Here is a 20,000-nt window from a genome sequence, read left to right as displayed (position 1 = left end):
TTTCATCGATGCATTCGCATATCCATGAAAGTCACGTATCCGAGAATGAGATCTGTGAGGCTCAGAGCATGTCTATTTCTGGTCCGATTTTGAGGAGCAGAATAAGACATACTCTGTGGGTCTGTGTGCTGTCCAAGAAAAAAAAATTGGGCATCACACTAACACTTCACAAGGATACAGGAATGCAGCCTTATCATGTATAGCACAGTCCCTTATTATATAGTGTACAATGTTGTTATATCTTCTCTTATTATATAGGGTACATTCTTTTTATACATTCCTTCGTCCTTAATTGCATAATTTCCTCTTTAGTAATGTATAACACTGTCCCTTATTACGTAGCATCCTTTTTAGTTATGTATGTTGCTGTCCTTTATTATGTAGTGTCCCCTGTTGTTAGCCTTCTCCAACACAAAAAAAAAACTATCATGCTCCATCAGCAATCATTTCAGTTTATATCTAACAAAAGAGGACGGTATGAAATAAAGACCAGGGCACTGTAAATCACAGTACTGTATATAACGAGAAGGCACTGTGTAATAAGAGATGGTGTTACACATAACAAGAGAGGGCACTGTGTAATAAGGGACTGGTGCTCTTTATAACAAGAGAAGGCACTGTAATAAGGGACTGTGCGTTATATAACAAGAGAGGGCACTGTAATAAGGGGCGGCAACATACATGAGAGGATACTATGTAATATATGTATACTGTATATCTGTACATTGGTAGCCATAAAAGGAGGGGGGCCCAAACACATTTCTTGCACAGGGGCCCCAAATCGTCTGTGTCCGCCCCTGTGTGAGACAATCATCATTTTATAATTATCTTGGCTATCTCATACATAAATTTGACTTGCAACTATTTAGCATATGATTTATTATGAAGATTCTTGTCATGTTACTGCATTGTTGCTGATTTGCTCATTTTTATCATTTTGTCAGTATTTTGTAAATCCACCTTTGACCTTCAACACTGCCCAAATCCTTCTGGGCATGCTCTTGATCAGATTCAAACAGGTCTTGACCAAGATCTGATCTCAGGTCTCTTCTACAGGTTCCCAAAGTTGGTGCATACTGGTCGACTCACTTGAGTATGTATACAGTTTTTTATTCAACTATACCGGCAAGTGTTTGATTGGGTTTAGGTCTGGGGACTTCATTGTTATTGAACCATTTCTTCGTCTTTCTCAACGTATCTCGGGTCGTTGTCCTACTGCAACGCTATGTCTTCCTTTTCATACACATAGTACTCGAGTGTATGACGTATCTTGTCTTGTAAGATACTCACATATACTCAGCATTAAGACCATTATCAATCCTGGTCAAGTATCCAATGCTTTTGGCCCCATATTATCAGGCTTCCTCCACCAAACTTCACAGTTCCTTCAATTGCTCGATCCGTTAGCCCATTTTTTCATTGTTTCATTCAGACACATTTGCACCCATCAGAGCCTTTCGCCTCATCACTCCAAATCACTAATTTCCAATCTTCTACTGTCCACTTTTCATACTTTTTTGCAAACTCGAGCCAACGCTTGTTATGACATATTGAAGTCGAGGCATCTTCATCTTTTTTGAGCTCCTATTCCAGACTTGTGTAACGTATATAGCACGGTGCATGCATGGATGCCTGTGATCCCACAATTAGGAAACATACAAGCCACCTCTACTGCCGTGTTTGTTGCTTCAGAACTGATTGTAATAATTATAGGGGATAACTCAGGAGACTCTTTGCGTGGAACAAAACAACTACAGGACACAGTATTATAAGTGGTAAAGTCTATATTATCACACGGTGATTCAAACAGGTGCAGAGAGAAACTCAAGCCCACAACACTTGGTGCAAATAATAAACGCAGCAGGAACTCAGAGCAGAGTAGCAGGATCACCACACAGGTTCACAGGAGCAGGTGTATAGCCAGGGAGTAATCAGAGGTCAGGAGCTGGATGCAAGGCAGAATACTCTAGCACAGACTGAAGGCTGGGGTGGAGTTTTATAGCAGGAAGACACAGTGCACATGAGACCAAAGACGCCATCTTGGAAAAGGCAGTAATGCACAAAAGGTAAAAAATGTTCAGAGTCCTGACACTGATAGACCTTTTGATGAGCACTTGTTCACTGGTCGTTCACTTCTTGGCTTTTGAATGGATGGACGGACTTCATTTTGTATTCTTCCAACTGCCATGGCACTTACATGAGGCAGTTTAGCAATTTTCTTGACAGAGAGAGCGCTATCGATGAGCTGAATGATACTGCTTCCCTTTTCTTGTAAAATCTTCTTCATGGCTGCCCCTCGATTCGAACCAGTTACCGTTCGCTTGAGAATCAACCTAATATCACACTGAGCTATTAGGGAATGTGAGAATAGGTTGTATTTTGTAGTATACAAGAAGAAAAACATTATTCCAGCACCGGTAGAAAAACACTAACAGTGTAGTGACATGCCAAAATCTGCATAACTAATCATATGCTAAATAGTTACAAGTCAAATTTATGTATGAGGTAGCCAAAATAATTCTCTATAAAATTATGATAGCCTCACAATCGAAGCAGTAGAGGATGTTGAGATATAGAGCCTGAAAGTCAAAAGTTCAAAACATTGTTACCCTTTTGCTCATCAGTGTGACCTAGCCCCTATAAAAATCATATAAGCAGTATATATGCTATTGCTGCAATTACAATTAAAACACGTTATTCCATATGCAAATGAAGGAGTTTGGTGCACCCTTGGTGTAGCCAAGAGATCAGTGCACCATTACATCTCCTCAACTTGCATTCTGAGCATTTCCCTGCTGTGTCTGATGAGTACATGATATGGGGCCAAGCCCCCTTTCATCACTGCCTTCAGTCATGAGCTGCCACTTGCAACAATGATACATCCAGAAGTGTAGCAAATGGCTTCAAAGAGGAGGAGTGGACATAGAGGACCAGTTATGTGCTCCTCTTGTCTATAATGCATCATCCTTGACATTGAACTATTTTGTGATGCGCTGATGACAGGGGAATCACATAACCAATTCACTCCTCCTGTCTGAAGCCACTTGCAACGCTTCTGTGTTTATTGAGCAGTGGGAGGCAATGATGAAGGTGGGGTCTGCCTCCATACTATGTGCACGCGACTGACGCTTCATAGTGAGTGTGGTTAGGGTTCAGGCAGCGCTCCCTCTGGCCAAACAAGCGCTGTCAATCAGAATCAGGGGACCTATGCAAATTGAGAGGGTGTAAAGGTGCACCAAGTTCTTACTCACAACATGGGTGCACCTAATCCCTCTCATTTCCATGTAGAATGAAACAAGTTTCAAAAGTAATTACAGCAATGAAACACAGTTTATATTGCTTATATAAGGGGCTTGGTCCCCTTTATAGCAGTTTTGTTCAAATTTCATTTGGGAGAGTGACCAACTCCCTTTGAGGTGGGTGGTATTAATCAATTTAATTTTCACATGAATTCCAGGGTCTAAAGACCATATGCCAGCTGGCATTTCTTCCCTTAGAGAATCTTGCTGCCATCTCTTCCCCCAGAACGTTTCACACGTGCTCTATGTCCAAGTTTTGATTTTCTATTGCCCATTATAAGTGCTTTTAGTACAGGAAAGGGTTTGGTATGGGCAATTTGACTGTTCTATGGTTATTCAACCCCATATGCAGCAAGCTGCTATGCAGTGTGTATGACAACTGTCTATAATAGCCAGTATTAATCTTCTCAGCAATTTATACTTCAGCTCTTTTCTGGAATTGGAGCAGATGGGATTATTTTAGCTCCTTTCCAACATAAATAAGCTCTGGGTGCCCAATACATTTTCAATAGTTCGCCAGTTATCTTCCTTTGGGCTTTTGAAGGTTACTAACCACTGGATACTGAGAACACTCCAGTAGGATCTGCTGTATTTAAGATTTTCTGACTCTGTCATCGACATCTAGCTATCGCAACTAGGCTCATGAAAAATTCACTGAGATCTTTATGCTTGCTTACTGTTCATGTTTCTAACCCATCAGCTTCAAAAACTGACTGTTCAGTTACTGCCTAAAATATCCCATCCACAGGTGCCATTCAAACAAGATAATACTATCAACTTCTTGTTATGGCTGATGGTAAACATTAGTGATGAGCGAGTGTACTTGTTGCCCAAGTTTTCCTGAGCACGCTCGGGTGACCTCCGAGTACAGTATTTGTTATTGCTCGGAGATATAGTTTTCATCGCCTCAGTTGCATGATTTACGTCTTCCAGATACGCTGAATACATGTGGGAATTCTCTAGCAAACAGGCATTCCTCACATGTATTCAGCGTATCTGGAAGCTGTAAATCATGCAACTGAGGCGATGAAAACTATATCTCCGAACAATAACAAGTACTCGGAGGTCACCCGAGCGTGCTCAGGAAAACTTGAGCAACGAGTACACTCGCTCATCACTAGTGAACGTTCCTCTTTTGCACACAGTAGGGTACACAATTTAGACTTAAAGGGAAGGTGCCATCAAAAAAAGTTTTTTTCCAGCGATTGAAAAAATGTAAAGAATTAATGTTTAAATTTTCTTAAAAAATATTATCATTTGTTTATAATTTAGCAAAATATGAAATTTTTTTTTTAAAAGGTTTGGCATTTCCACTTTTAAACACTAGGGGGAGCAGCTAATGAAAGTTGACAAAAACCTAGTGTACAACTAGCTCACATTACTGCACTGCAGTAATTATGGGCAGAGTCTGCTGATGTGTGTGATGTCTCCTCTCCTCCCCTTCTGGGTGTTTGCTAAGGGACAAGACAGGATGATATTCAGGAACCCAGTGAGCAGCCATTTTCTTGGTGACTGCAGAGTTATGCTGACAAGTAGACAGTCACCGAGGATGGCAGGCAGCAAGGATTCTGGGAGATATGTGGTGGAGGGAGCAGGGTGACAGCAGCACAGAGTATTTCAGGAGAGCAGTGTGCTGGTGTATGGAAGCACCATGTTCAGTGCGCGAAGCAGCCAGGGATTGTACATAGAGCACTGTCTTTTATACACATGGATGGACCGTCTGCTCCACAGAAATCCAGGAAACATTTCTGTGGATTGATGGCCTGTTCTGACCCAGACTTTGCATGCAAAGACACCATTCCCCTCCTCAGATCCTGTCTTCTCCATCCTGTCCTGGTGATGTGTGAAAGCGAGGCGACAGGCGCAGTCTGGGGTGATGCTGGGAAGGAAATGTAGCCATATAGTAACGATAAACATGAGACCCCTCTCTTCAGCTGCCTCACCAGCCCTCCCCTGACTGCACCTAACTGGAGGTCATGCTGCCCCCTCTATTACCCCAGACCCGTGTGCAGCTGCTCAGCCAGAACCACCCTAGAATGGGTCCACTTTATGAAGATAATACTGCCATAGTGTTCTCACATAATACCGCCATATATATCAAACATAATACTGTCCTATAGTTCTCACATAATACCATCATATAGATTGCAAATAACGACGCCATAGTGTTCTCACATAATGCCGCCATATATATCAAACATAATACTGTCCTATAGTTCTCACATAATACCATCATATAGATTGCAAATAACGATGCCATAGTGTTCTCACATAATACGACATATAGATCTCACATAATACCGCCATATAGATCACACATAATACCGCCATATAGATCACTCATAATACCACCATATAGAGCACACAATACCGCCATATAGAGCACACATAATACTGTCCTATAGTTCTCACATAATACCATCATATAGATCGCAAATAACGACGCCATAGTGTTCTCACATAAAACCAATATATAGATCTCACATAATACCGCCATATAGAGCACACATAATACCGCCATATACTTCACACATAATACCGCCATATAGATCTCACATAATACGACCAGTGTTCTCACATAATACCGCCATACAGAGCACACATAATACCGCCATATAGAGCACACATAATACCGCCATATACTTCACACATAATACCGCCATATAGATCTCACATAATACCACCAGTGTTCTCACATAATACCGCCATATAGATCACACATAATACCGCCATATACAGTACTTCTCACATAACGACGCCATATAGATCTCACATAATACCGCCATATAGATCACACATAAGGGGGAGAGGAGTGCATAGGAGAGGATTAGATACACAGCTCAGCAGTCAGTATCACACAGGACAGTATTAGATACACAGCTCAGTCAGTATAATACAGGATAGGATTAGATACATGGCTCAGCTGTCAGTATCACAAAGGATAGCATTAGATACACAGCTCAGCAGTCAATATCACACGGGAGGATTAGATACACATCTCAGCACAGTAAGGGTACCGTCACACATTGAAATTTTCATCGCTGCGACGGCACGATTCGTGACGTCGCAGCGTCGTATAATCATCGCTCCAGCGTCGTAGACTGCTGTCACACTTTGCAATCACGGCGCTGGAGCGATGCCGAAGTCCCCGGGTAACCAGGGTAAACATCGGGTAACTAAGCGCAGGGCCGCGCTTAGTAACCCGATGTTTACCCTGGTTACAAGCGTAAACGTAAAAAAACAAACCGTACATACTCACCCGTCGGTGTCCTTCAGGTCCCTTGCCGTCTGCTTCCTGCTCTGAGTGCAGCCGTACAGTGAGAGCAGAGCGCAGCACCGTTGCGCTCTGCTCTCACTTTCCGGCCGGCACTCAGAGCAGGAAGCAGACGGCAAGGGACCTGAAGGACACCGACGGGTGAGTATGTACGGTTTGTTTTTTTACGTTTACGCTTGTAACCAGGGTAAACATCGGGTTACTAAGCGTGGCCCTGCGCTTAGTTACCCGATGTTTACCCTGGTTACAAGCGAAGACATCGCTGGATCGCTGTCACACACAACGATCCAGCGATGTCAGCGGGTGATCAAGCGACGAAAGAAAGTTCCAAACGATCTGCTACGACGTACGATTCTCAGCAGGGTCCCTGATCGCAGTAGCGTGTCAGACACTGCGATATCGTAACGATATCGCTAGAACGTCACGAATCGTAACGTCGTAGCGATGGAAATTTCAATGTGTGACGGTACCCTAACACACAGAATAGGATTAGATACATGGCTCAGCACACAGTATCCCACAGGAGAGGATTAGATACACAGCACAGTAACACACATGGGAGGATATAACTGCTCAGAGTCAGCACCACAAAGGACAGGATTAGATTACCTCTCCCCCTCCCCACTGATACTTACTTCACGGCTCCCTGCTGAGTCCTTTCTCCCTCCCGTCCTTGGTCTCCTCCTCCTCCTCCAACTGCAGGGCTCCTGCGATTATCCTGGGAAGCTGGAGCTCACAGCACACTGTGAGCTCCAGGAAGATGGCGCTGATCTCCTGCCTCTGCTGTGCTGTGGACAGCTCAGGGGGCGTGGCCAGTCACAGCAGGGAGCAGCACAATGTAAACTATACGGTCGGATGCCGACCGCAGATGTCTATGCCCAGGGCTTCCGTATTTGCAGAGTGTGAGTGTCGTGCAACTACACTTATACTCCTGCAAAGCAAAATGGCGGCGCCCAGTGGCTGAAAAAAAAATTAATAATAAAAAAATGTTAAAGTGAAAAAATGTACATTTGTATTAAAAATAATTGTTTATATAAACAATCATTTTTAATACAAAAAATAAAATGTGGCACCTTTCCTTTAAGGTCTCATACACATTAGACTATTGTTGGCTGAGCCCACTGATATCGACTGGATTAGCTGGCAGTCTAATGTGTTTTAGTGTTGTAACGTCTGCATGAGGCCACAGGCTCAAAAGGCTGCCTCAGATAGACTTTGCACAAGCCACTTCATCTGGCAGACTCCAAATAAATGCCAAATATCCTTTAACAGCTGTACAGGGATCTGGTTTTACAATAGGACCCAGTGGAATGCAACCATGTATGGATGGTCGACAAGCAGGGTGAAAGCTGAGAGGTCGCGTCAAGGACAAAATCAATATTCATAAGAATAGTCAAAAACAAGCCGGGGTCAAAACAGAAATACACTAAACCAAACAGAAGCAGAAGAGACACACCTAGCCAGGGAAATTCTAATCTTTATCTGGCAACTTCTAGCAGCAAGCTGGAAGCCTCAATAGGGTGTGATGCTCTCCACTTGGCTGGAACAGGGAGCTGATAACGTCAGCTGGACAGACACACCCATACTGCCAGTCTGGATGGTTCTACAGGTTCCAGACACTCTAACCTTAGTGGTTGGACAGAGAATGCCATAAAGAGCTTCTGGTTCTGATATCTCTATCACCAGCGCTGCCTGAAAAGTGAATATGGTGGCACCTGGTGACACAAGCAGAAGTCGTAGGAGTAGGTACTGGTGGAGATGTCACAGGAGCCCCAGACAACTGATTGTCTAAGGGTAAATGTCAATCAGGCATGTATGATTTCGGATTTCCAATCATGATGTTCTCCTAGAGATAAGCCGGCCTGCTCAGGAGCGCAGGTCGAGATGGCTGCCGGTCGTACGATCAACTGAACCATTGTAAGTGCTACCATGTATTGAAGAGCAGACCGAGATGCCTGCCAGCTGTATGATTGGCTGAACCAGTGTTCGGCTGACAATCATCTTCAGTGCTAAGGAAAAGCAACATATGCCACACGAGGGCCCCAATTAGATGTTACCTGACTCACTTTATCTTTCCTTAATCCAACTGTTTAAGAAATACTCTGTCAAATTGATTGGTTTAATACATTCACTAATGTTACTCCAAAACATGATCATGTTATTGTTCAGAATCACAACTATTATGTCACTTTAAAAACTAAATGGTATCAATAAAAAAACATTCAGCACCAAAAGCTCAAAATTTACTGTTATTTAACCTAAACCTTTGAGCAAGCTAAATTCTAAATGTCCCTGTCTGCAACAATAATTGAAGAAAATCAACTCACCCTGCCCTGTAGAGAGCAGAACACTCAGTCCCAGTATAATAATACAGACAAATGCATTTTGACACTTTATAACCAAGAAGAGGAGATGACAAAGCTTAGGGTTTTCACACAGTGCCTCACTGAAACATGATAGAATTCAACGATGGTCACATGCTGTACATTCAGACATTACTGTTACGGACAACAAAACATTAATTGTAACATCTCAATGCAAACATATGGGCATATATATAAATTTGGTGCCCCTTAGTTGCTGTAAGAGGCTACAATATCTTGGGAACACTTTCACTAGATTTTTGAACTTGGCTGCCAGAATTCGTGGCCATTCACCAAAAAGAGTTTTATTGAAGGTCTGGGTATGAAGTTATGTGATAAAAGTTGGCTCACAGTCAAGATTCCAGTTAATCCCAAAAGTCTTTAGTGTTGAGGTCAGGACTGACCAGTTAAGTTCTTTCACACTAGACTTGGCAAACTATTAACTGCTTAGTCACTTGCGCTGTGCATGGCAGTACTGTTATGCTATTATAGGTAAAAATCTTCACTAAATAGTTTCTCTAAAGCTAAATACAAGCAAAGCTGAGTGGGCCAAAATTCCTCCAGAGCGTTGTAAAAGACTCATTGCCAGTTGACACTTGATTACAGTTGTTGTTGCTAAGGGTGGTCCAATCAGTTATTAGATTTAGGGGGCAATCACTTATTCACACAGGGCCCTCTAGGTTTGGATTTTTTTCCCATAATAATAAAGACCTTCATTTAAAAACTGCATTTTGTGTTTCCTTGTGTTAGTTTTGCCTAATATTTAAATTTGTTTGATGATTTGAAACATTTAAGTGTGACAAACATGCAAAAGAATAGGAGATCAGGAAGGGGCAAACACTTTTTCACACAACTGTATGCATATCTTTACTTAGTATAATGTCTGTGATATTTGACTGTCTGGATTATTTAAGCCTAAAATAATGTTCAGAGTGTAACTTAAGGCCCTCATTCTCAATAAATAAAAGTTATTTCATTCCGCCAAAATTGGCCAAATATTCAGTGTTATAAGATGCCACCTGACTGTCCCCCAACAGATCATGTTGGGGTACATAAAAACTGGGCAGTTAGAATTCAATGCCCCAGTCCTTTTGTTTAGCAGAGTGATGAGCCACTGCCAGTTGATTCTGGCAATCGCTGTAGTAGGAACTACAGCTTTACTGTATATGGGGGAGTCGGGTAAGATAGCTGTCAGCCAAATGATAGTTATACTATAGCTGCCTAATGTGTTTGGGCAGCTTAAAGATGTGTATAGATATTAGACTTGAACTATTTCAACTAATAAATGCTTGTCTCCATCATCAGGTCCGGACATATCATTGGTGCAACCTGTAAAGCCACCCAACGGGTAAGGAAGTCTACTTGTACCTCCATAGCAGGTAAAATTGTGCATCATAATGAGCTATTGAACTGCCTTATTGGATTGGCTTTTATACTGATAATGAGTTCAAACAGGTGTCATTGCTACAGGTTATGAGTGGAGGACAGAGGAGCCTCTTAAAGAAGAAGATACAGGTCTGTGAGAGCCAGAAATCTTGCATGTTTTTAGGTGACCAAATACTTATTTTCCACCATAATTTGCAAAATAAATCTTGCCAAATCAGATAAGGTGATTTTCTGGATTTGTTTTCTCATTTTGACTCTCATAGTTGTGGCCTACTTATGATGTCAATTACAGGCCTTTCTCATCTTTTTAAGTGGGAGAACTCAATTGGTGGCTGACTAAATCCTTTTTTTCCCATTGTATATTGTTCTGTTACAGGGAACCTCTTTTATCTGTGTTTGCCCCCTGGGCCCATACACTGTTCTAGCAATGAGGCCCTCTTTAGTCGGTGTGCACCACTCTCAATCACAGATAATTATTGTCTGAAATTAAGTAAGGGCTCATTCAAACCGCAGTGATTTTGCCATACGTGAAATTCTGCCCGAGTTTCATCAGTGTTGTTTTTTTATGAGAGTACCAAGTTTGGTTAGGGAGTCAGTTTGTACCATCAGAGCTTGGACAGAGTTTCATCAGTTTTTCTTGGATGAAAAAATAACTGATGGAGGTTTCTAAAGCTTTCTCTGATCAAACAGCCTGTGAAAAATGGACAATTCACAGATTGCGCCTGAGGACTGTCCGATTTTTTCACTGACCCATAGACTTACATTGGCGAATTTGATCCAACACTCACTTCAATAAACTGAACAAGTCTCCGTGCTTTAGTGCAGACCACTCACTGTCAGAAGAAAACATTGGACACGTGAACTACCCTATTGACTAGCATCGGTATGACTACCATCCATGAAAAACTCTGAAGAACTTGTACTAGAAAAACTGACGACTGAAAGAGCCCAAAGCATTGCTTGATTTTTTTCATCCAACAGAAAAAACCTAAGAACGATCCATCTTTGGAAGAGTATTGCCAGAAAGATCGTTTGCTTATCATCTGGTATCATTGAACATTTATAGCTCGGAAAAATAAAAACGTGTATGGTTGAATCTGTCTTATGATCATTCTCCAGATGGGCATTCAGTGATTGTTCACACATATCTAATAAGTATGGCCACTTTTATAACTCCTGGTCCTAAGTGCAAATCGGAATGACAAAGCGTTTATAGAACGAAAGCAAAAGGATAGTGATGATCTCACAACTATTCTGCATAATTTATAGCACTGGTCTCTGCATACAGGTCTGAGAGAGAGTTTGGGCTCCTTCAGGTGCAACCACAACATCTGCACTGCTAACAGGACCATTTCAGAAGTCCCTGTGCTCGTCATTTCAGACAATTTAACTTCGAATTGGTCTGTGGAAAATTAATAATTATTTTCTCATCTACATGATATGTCTTGCAATAGGTGTGAAAGAAATTGTACAAAATTAAAACAAAATCCCTAAATACTTATGTACCAGAAACATCAGACAGTAGCTGCCAAAAGTATGTTTGGCCCTGGACGACCTCTGGCATCAACCCACAACCAGCTTGTCACCTGGACACTTGCTAAAGAAAAAGAGGTTCTGTTTTTGAAAGTGTGCAATCCTTATAAAAATACATCAAATTATAGAAATCAGGTTTGGGTAGTTAAAAACCTCATTTATTCAACTTTAATTTCTTCCAGGGCCATTTGGGTTTTTGCCATGTACAATATATTTTCCATTTTGTAAAATTTCATGTCTAAATACAGAAAGCTCACGCGAGTTTGCAAATTTTTCAAATGTGTTTGTACTCGGACATTCCAAAATTAAATAAAACACTTTTTACTAGTTTGAGGTTTTGGGATTTTCCTGCAAGTCAATCTATGTGCAACATTACAGAGGGTGTCTGACAAGAAATTCATCCATCAATTGCATTTCAAATGTAAAAATAAATGAAACTTACTAATATACTTCAATAATAAACTCTACACGTTTCATTCCAATTCAGATCTTCCTGTTTTCAGAACCTCTACTTTTACATTTATCCCAAAACAGGAAGGAAGTCTACCTACGCACCACCCCCTTAGTGGCTAAATACATGCTTGAAATGGCTGGCTGAATGGACCCGTTGATCAGCAAAGCAAGTTCTCTTCTCCATCACAACAGATGCAGAGAAGGCTGGCTTAGCTAATAAACTGAACCAGACACCAAAGTCCCTTCAAGCACATCGACTAGTCAAATATCGGCAAAGAGAGAATAGGTAGCACACTGCTGGGGTGAGAGCAAATATGGGAGTGGAGAATAGGTTTGAGATGCGAAAATTAGTGCAGATATCATGAATAAAGTATATTTGTAAGTTCGATTTTTTTAAATACAATAAAAAGATTTTACTTGCATCAGACAACGCATTTTTACTTAAAGACGCACTCCCATCACATTTTTTATCCTCTTAGTATATTGCAGCCATCATATTATATAGCACTGTGTACTTACAATTGCTCATTCTGCCTTTCTACCCAGCTAATTCTTCTCTTTTCTCTGCTCTTAGTAGAAACAGGAAATCTCTTTTTCCATGAATGTATCATTCCCCTCTTCAACTCCTGACCCAGCTGCTCTGCTCCTCCCCCCGCCAGGAGCTTTTGCAGTGACTCATGACTCATACAGGGATAATTGACCTCCTGTTTATACATGGTTCTTAGTAGGATTGAGCTAGTCAGTTTTTAATCATGGGGTGTCATACACCTAATGGAAAAAAGAATTAACTGGATAGAAGAGTAACATGAGCAATTGGAAATACACAGTGCTATATAATGTGATGATTGCAATATATGAATATGATAGGAGTGCTCCTTTAGTGAAGCATAATATTTTTTTTTAAAGAATGCAGGACAACTTGACAAAATCCAAATGCAAAAATATGCTCATTTCGGCAAGTATTTTGACACCATACGGTCAGTGCCTCATATTTTTCTTAGCATGAAGAACTTACACTGTAAGGCGTGGGAAACTGTAAGATAAACTGATTTTTTTTGTATTCTGACAATTGGAATTTGGCTGATCTTCCCTCCAATCATGGTGTCTATTTAAATGAGTTCAGAGGGTTAATTAAAAAGTCTTCCTTCTTTTTAAGAACTTGTGCAAGCTACAGTCAGAGGTCAACATTAGGCAGGTATGCAAGCTGGGCCAGATATATTGAGAATACATGCTCACCCTCTAGAGCTTTGCAATAAAACTCAAAGACATACGAAGAGGAAAGGGTTCAGATACCAGTTGATATTACAAGAAACACCAACTTTACCCTAAAGCTGATTCTCTGCACAGTATGCAAGAGCCTAGGCAGCAGTGATAACATTTTTGACAAACTGGCCTTTTCTTTAAATGTCAGATTCTTCTCTATGTAGCCTTCTAATAGACTGTGATGGTCTATACTGTTTTTAGTAAATATTTTTACTGAAAACCTTGCAAACTGTGTCTTACTGACATATGAATAGGAAACAAAACCTTTTGAATCACTTAATCACTAGTGTTAAAGGAGATGGTTGAGAAGTGGAAACATGATTAATATCATCTAATAATATTGCAAGGCAACAACATGGTGATTGAAATTACAAAGCCAAGTAACTTAATTGCAGAGGGTGAAGAAAAAAAGTTAGGATCTACAAGTCAGCGTTATATGCTCCATAGGTCATAACCTTTTATTAAAAGAAAAAAGCGCAAGGTGGATACTGTGAGTTGTAGGGTAAGCAATGCAGTTTGTACAATATTGAATGTTTTTAGGGAAATTTGCGTTTTTAGATATGGCTAATTGAGTTGAGTTCACCATCTCTACAATTCTAGACTTTGCTTAACTAGAACACAACACATGGCTAATTTACATAATATGGCAATGCTAAATATCAGCCCATGAATTCACTGGACATGTAAGTAAATACAAAAAACAATATTGAAAATATGACCCCCAAGTCCTCACATCTGTCCAGATTAGACTATGTATGACATGAGTTTACCTTCCAAGAATATGTGAAATTCAGACATACCCAAAAGGCAAACAGGTGGAAGTACAATACAAATTTTTTGCATGCTCATTTTTCTACTATCAAGAATGTTGCTTCAGTTTAGCTATGTTCTATTTTCAGAAATGCACTTGAAAAGCCAGGAATGTTATATACATAGGACTTGTCAAGCAAGCCCCCATAACTCTTCTAGAGATACAAATAGCAAGCCAATGTATTTTTGGCATGAGTTGAGCTGACAGCAGTTAAAGCTTAGTTAGCTGCTGAGGCATATTATGTCCCTCGACTTGTTTAGTGTAGTATGATATTCCATCAAAGAAGGCTACTTCTATTTTTGTCATCCATTTGCTGACAAAATTTAAAAATATAGAAAAAAAATTCCATTCTAGAATCAGAAGATTAGGTTAATGCTGAAACAAATGTTCAATTGTATTCTGTAATTGGAGATGTGGGTAGCCTGTGTTGCTGGTAATGTGTCCACAAATAATTCCAATATACAGTATGAGGTGACAGTACGGTTTATTCTCAACGCGTTTCGATGTTCTCAAATGTCTCCTTTAGAAGAACCACAATAATTCAATTGTATTCTGAAGAATGTCTCAATATATTGGTAGGGACACATGCACACAGTATCTACCGTACCTGTTTTTTACAGTACCTCATTTCCATATTCCATAAATCTATAGGTAAAGTAGTGGAAAATGAAATCATAATGATAGTTGACTTACCAGTCCATCACAGTTGCTGATGGCCACATTGGTTCCAGGCATATCCATGATATCTCCTGTATATACACAATCAGCATGTAGTGAGTCATGAGAAATCTCCTGGTAATCCTCCTGCCACTGAATAGTAGCCTGATGAGAAACCAGCTTTCTATTGGGCTTCAAACGCAGATGCAGCTGCTTGCCAAAGACTGTGACATTGAAGTACAAGCACCTATCATCTGACTGAGTTGTTGGATCAGGAATACTTCGGGCAAACCTCTGCCCTGGGTGCTTTAAGGTCATCCTACTTCCTCCTGCTGACACCATGTGGGAAATATATCGTCCTAGATGATCTGTACTGAATGGGACAACCATACCATATTCATTTAGCTTCCCAGCGAGGTGTTCTATTGGGGGGAAATAAGAATGTTTTAAGTATTTAGAAAGAAATTGGCCCAAAATTATTTTCAGTAGTCAGTTCTCAAGATCATATCTTTCTCATTCTTTGACATGTGGACCACACATTTTCCACCACTAGCTCAATCACGGTACCAAATAGTTTAGAGGAACATGATGCTCTTGTTTGTTGGGTCTTGTAAACTAGAACAGGGGCTGTATGCTGCATCACATTCTCGAAAAAAAAACTTAACACCCCTGCTAAATATTGACCTTAGCCTGTATTTTAAGAAACATTTTACAACTTTTCCAGCTGCATACTCTTATTACACTTTCCCCCGCCAGGGGGGCATAAGCAAAGCCTTGACTTGCAGCCCCATCAACATGGAGTAAGTTTATTGACACCTGTCAAAACAAACACACCTTTGTATTAAACTACAATGACAAGAAAAAGTAAATTTGGTATCCAATGGTAGGAGTCACAACTTTACTATGAACTTATCATTTCACGTAAGAAGTGCATCGTAGTGATTCTTCCTCTACAAACTGGTCATCTGCTAAATAGAACAATTTATATGCACATTATTTGAAATTAATACAAAAAGTTAGAAATAACACAAGTCAAATTTTAGGAAAATAAAAAGAAAATAAAGTGCTTTTACTAACATTCAGCAAAATCATCTCAACCGTTTTGATTGCTTATGAAGCCGGTTAGCCAAGTACGAGGTGTTCTTATTTTGCATTTATCCACCTAGTGGGATTTAATAAATCTAGAATAAAATGTAGTTTGTGAACTGTTCATTCATGGTCAGAAGTCTTGGTTGATTTAGGCCAAATAAAACACTAAATGCAAGAATTTTAGTAGCCTACCTTTGGAAATTAATGAATCCACAGTTAGGCAGCAGAAAGATGTAAAAAAGCAAGACACAATTCCATAAATGTACAGAAAATCCATCGGATAAAGTTTGCAGAAGAGTTTGTATAGTTTCCTAGGTTAGGAGAAGCAGAAACATACAGTATCCAGTCAATGAGCAGCTTGATTGACCTTTTTTCTTCTTTAGATGTTCTCTATTTTGATAATTTAGAAGGACATTTACAGAATCAAAGAGAGCGAGAAAGAGAGAAAGATCTTGCAGGATTTTCTCCAGCCAGCCAGGCGTTTAACAATCTGTTCTCCTCCTGTTGCAGTTCTGCAGATTGACAGATCAGGAGAGGCACACTCTGGAGCGCTGGGGGAGAAACTTACAGCAGCTTTGATACAGTCTTTTTGGACCCTTGAAAACTGTGCCTATCCAGGAGAAGCCCCATCCATTTAGGAAGGCAAAAGAAAGAAGGGAGGAGGAGAAAAAGAGAGTGGAAAAGGGAGGGAGGTCTGGATAGCCAGAGTGCATTGCAACTCCAGCCAGAGGATGCAAATACTGACATCATCTGTAACATTGTAGCACACACAGACACACCCTGGGTTCCCTCTGTCCCTCCTCTGGACAGAGGGGGTCTCCCAAATCTGTCACATGTGAGACTGTACTTTGCCGGAAAACTGGAAAAGAGGGGGGAGTAAAAACAGAATCAGTCTGCATGCATTACCTTGAAGAATAGGTTCAGTGTTCACAGTAGGAAAGCACTTCAGCATCTGAACGTGAATGTTACTTTATTTCCCACTTTCCTTCCAGGTGACTGCTCTCAGTTTCTCTTTTGTATAAATGTAACTTTGACTGACCTTAACAATTTTCTTAAATTTGCAAATAATTAAAAGGTTTTTTCTAAACTAATATACTGTACGTTGTCATTTTTACTTGGTAATGTGAAAGGAGGGCAATGATAATTCTAGGACCTTGTGTAAAGGATACTGTACTGGCCCCTTCCCAGTGGTGCAACTTGCAGGTTATGGGCCCCAAGACAAAAGCTCCAATGGGGTCCCCAAATTTTGCAAGTCTTTAATAGCCTTAGTCTTTTTATACAGGCAAAAGGGACTTGTTGGGCAACCTAGGCCTAGGTTCTGGGGCTCGGGTGCGATCACAACCCCTGCCCCTATTGTAGTTCTGTCCCTGCCCCTTGCACTCCAACAGATTACACTACACATGTTGCTCTAGTAATTCCATAATAGTTGAGCTAAGTGCTTATGGGGACTGCAACTCATCAGTAAACAAAGAAGTGTTGAATTTAAAAAAGATAGATTTTATTCTGCCATAGACTTGGAATGGATGCTGTCTACACTTCTTTGTTTGCTGTGCATCTCCAAGTGGGTTCCTTGGTAAATATGGACGTGTTTGCTGCCAGCCACATTTTTGATGCAACTCTTCAGTAATCATAAGCCTTGAAACTTATTCTAAGGGCTCGCTCACACAAGTGTATGCATATTTTTATTGGATAGCACTTGAACCAATGTTAATCAATGGGGCAATTCAATTTAGCATGAGAAAAAAATAGCAGCATGCTGCGAATTGCAGCACAAATCAGATGCTTCTCACCAATTCAAGGCTATGGGTGTGTGGAAACCTTCGGACTGTACGTGGAAGACATCCAAGTCAGTCCAATTTTCGCAGATACAAACAATGGAGAAGATGGAGAAACGTATCACGCTTAGATGACACTCTGTTGAAGATCAGAGTTTGATCACAGTGTTATTAATATAATCGATCCGATTCTCTTGGAGGAGTCAATCTAAAGTCATGTAAGTAAGCACTAAGGAGTTGTACAGGCGTAGAAAACATGGCTGCTCCCAGAAGACATCACCACACCTGTCCATGGGTTGTCTCTAGAGTTACACTCCAGTAGTAGTGAAGTGGATGGATCTGAGATGCAATACTACACTACCTGTAGACAGGTGTAGCATTGCTTGTAAACAGAAATGTTTTCCAATCTTGACAACATCTAACTTCTCTAAGATATACAGTAGGAAGCACAATTATTTGCTTTTTTAGATGGCTCCTATAGGACCACTATGCAGCTGCACAAGATGCCTTCTATAGCCTATCTTCATCATAACAAGTTACATTTTTGTGATAAAAATGACAAAATCTAAAATAACATGAAATCTCTAACATACTAATAAATAGAACTTCAGCTTGATGCCAAAGAATGTATTAGGGGTCGTTCAGCCTGCAGACGAGAGTTCACTAACATGTTATTGAGAGGTCATGGCTAAATTATGTACTGGAGAAAGTAAAGACACATTTTAAATTATTTACATTTGTAGAATGTTTGTTTTATAGAGGTCACAAACTTTTTGAATTTTAGTATTTTATCACCTGATTCTTGATTGCTGATAAGTGTGCAATACAAATGAAATAATAATGAAATTGACTAGAATACATCATTTCTACAACAAAAGAGCAGACCGCATGGCCAAATCTATGGCATCTATGTGCTATTCTTTTGGCCAATCAGGTACAGAGAGGCCTCTACTTTGCGTATTGTATAGTCCTTAAAAAAATTAACCATTCCAGTGCAGGTGACAGCACACACGCAGACTTGCATAGGGTGCCATTCACACACATGTTTTTTGCATGTTTTTTATGCATGTTTTTTATGCTGGGTGCAAGCCAGGTCCTTCCAGTGGTGGCTCAGTAATGTGGGGTGTCTGTGGGTGAATATATGGGATTGGCAGTCCACCTGATGTGATAGTAGGGGCATTGGTAATGGGGTGTTATATAGACAGATGTGCATCTTACATAAAGATGTGAATGGCACCCTATGCAAGCCTGTGTGTTTGAATACTATGCAGCCACCCCACAACTGTTTAGTTGGTTAGTAAGTGGTTGTTTTGTTAGTATTTTGCACCTACTGCCCCCGCCTTTTACATGGAGGACCTGTTGTGCATTTGTGTCTGGACATGGTGTTGCAAGTATGACTGATACTTTTATCTTTTTCAGCGATGTTTCAACTTGTGAGTTCAGCAGTACAATGCTTCACAGCCTTCTACTTCACTATTTCTGTAACATGGAGGGCCGACGCTCCTCGAGTGACAGTTCTGGTTCAGTAGTTAATGATCTGAAATCTTTGTTAATTCTGTTATCAATATATTTATATAAGCAGATAACAGTGGCTTTGAAAAAGAAAAAGAAGCTGGCTCCGAAAAGTAAAAGCTGTGATTAGGAGAACTGCTCTGGAATTTGATGGTAGAGGCCCAGGTGACTGTGATTTTGCAAGACTAATAACAGGTCAGGAGCTGAGAGGGAGGTAGGGAAATTAATTTACTGAAAAAAGGAAGCGGGAATCTCATGAGTTAACTCCTCAGTCTGGAATGTAACTACTGCTCACACTTGGCCTGGCTTAGGGTACTTGTCAACAAGCTGCACACTATGTAAGATAAAAGCTCTCATAGCAGGAGAATGACAACAAATGCAAAAAGTCAATTGCAAACATGAGAATGCCTCTTTAATAGAGTCTGTCATGGTTTAACAAAAATAAAGAAAGGAGAAGAATTTTGTTGTGAAATTCTCATATTATTTTCCATTGTTTGAGAAAACTAATGAATTAATGAGCTGGTAACATTTTAGAAGTATTGTTAACATTTTGTAGGAGCTGTTTGCATAAAAGCTACAATATAG

The 20,000-nt window shown here is 40.4% G+C and overlaps 1 protein-coding gene across 1 annotated transcript in view; it reads right to left on the bottom strand.

Annotated features, from left to right (window-relative positions):
- ADAMTS14 (ADAM metallopeptidase with thrombospondin type 1 motif 14) overlaps positions 1–16,872 on the bottom strand; it is a 266,445-nt gene extending 249,573 nt beyond the window's left edge. The window contains exons 1-2 of the mRNA XM_077259155.1: positions 16,321–16,872; positions 15,076–15,461 (exon numbers count right to left, since the gene is read on the bottom strand). Coding sequence (XP_077115270.1) covers positions 15,076–15,461; positions 16,321–16,405 — 471 coding nt within the window. The 5' untranslated portion in view covers positions 16,406–16,872. The remainder of the gene's footprint in view (positions 1–15,075; positions 15,462–16,320) is intronic.
- Positions 16,873–20,000: the final 3,128 nt, after the last annotated feature.

This window comes from Ranitomeya variabilis, chromosome 4 (genome assembly GCF_051348905.1).
Source record: "Ranitomeya variabilis isolate aRanVar5 chromosome 4, aRanVar5.hap1, whole genome shotgun sequence".
Classification (NCBI taxonomy): domain Eukaryota; kingdom Metazoa; phylum Chordata; class Amphibia; order Anura; family Dendrobatidae; genus Ranitomeya; species Ranitomeya variabilis.
Note: the sequence above shows the minus strand (reverse complement) of the source record. Positions and strands in the feature narration are given on the sequence as shown.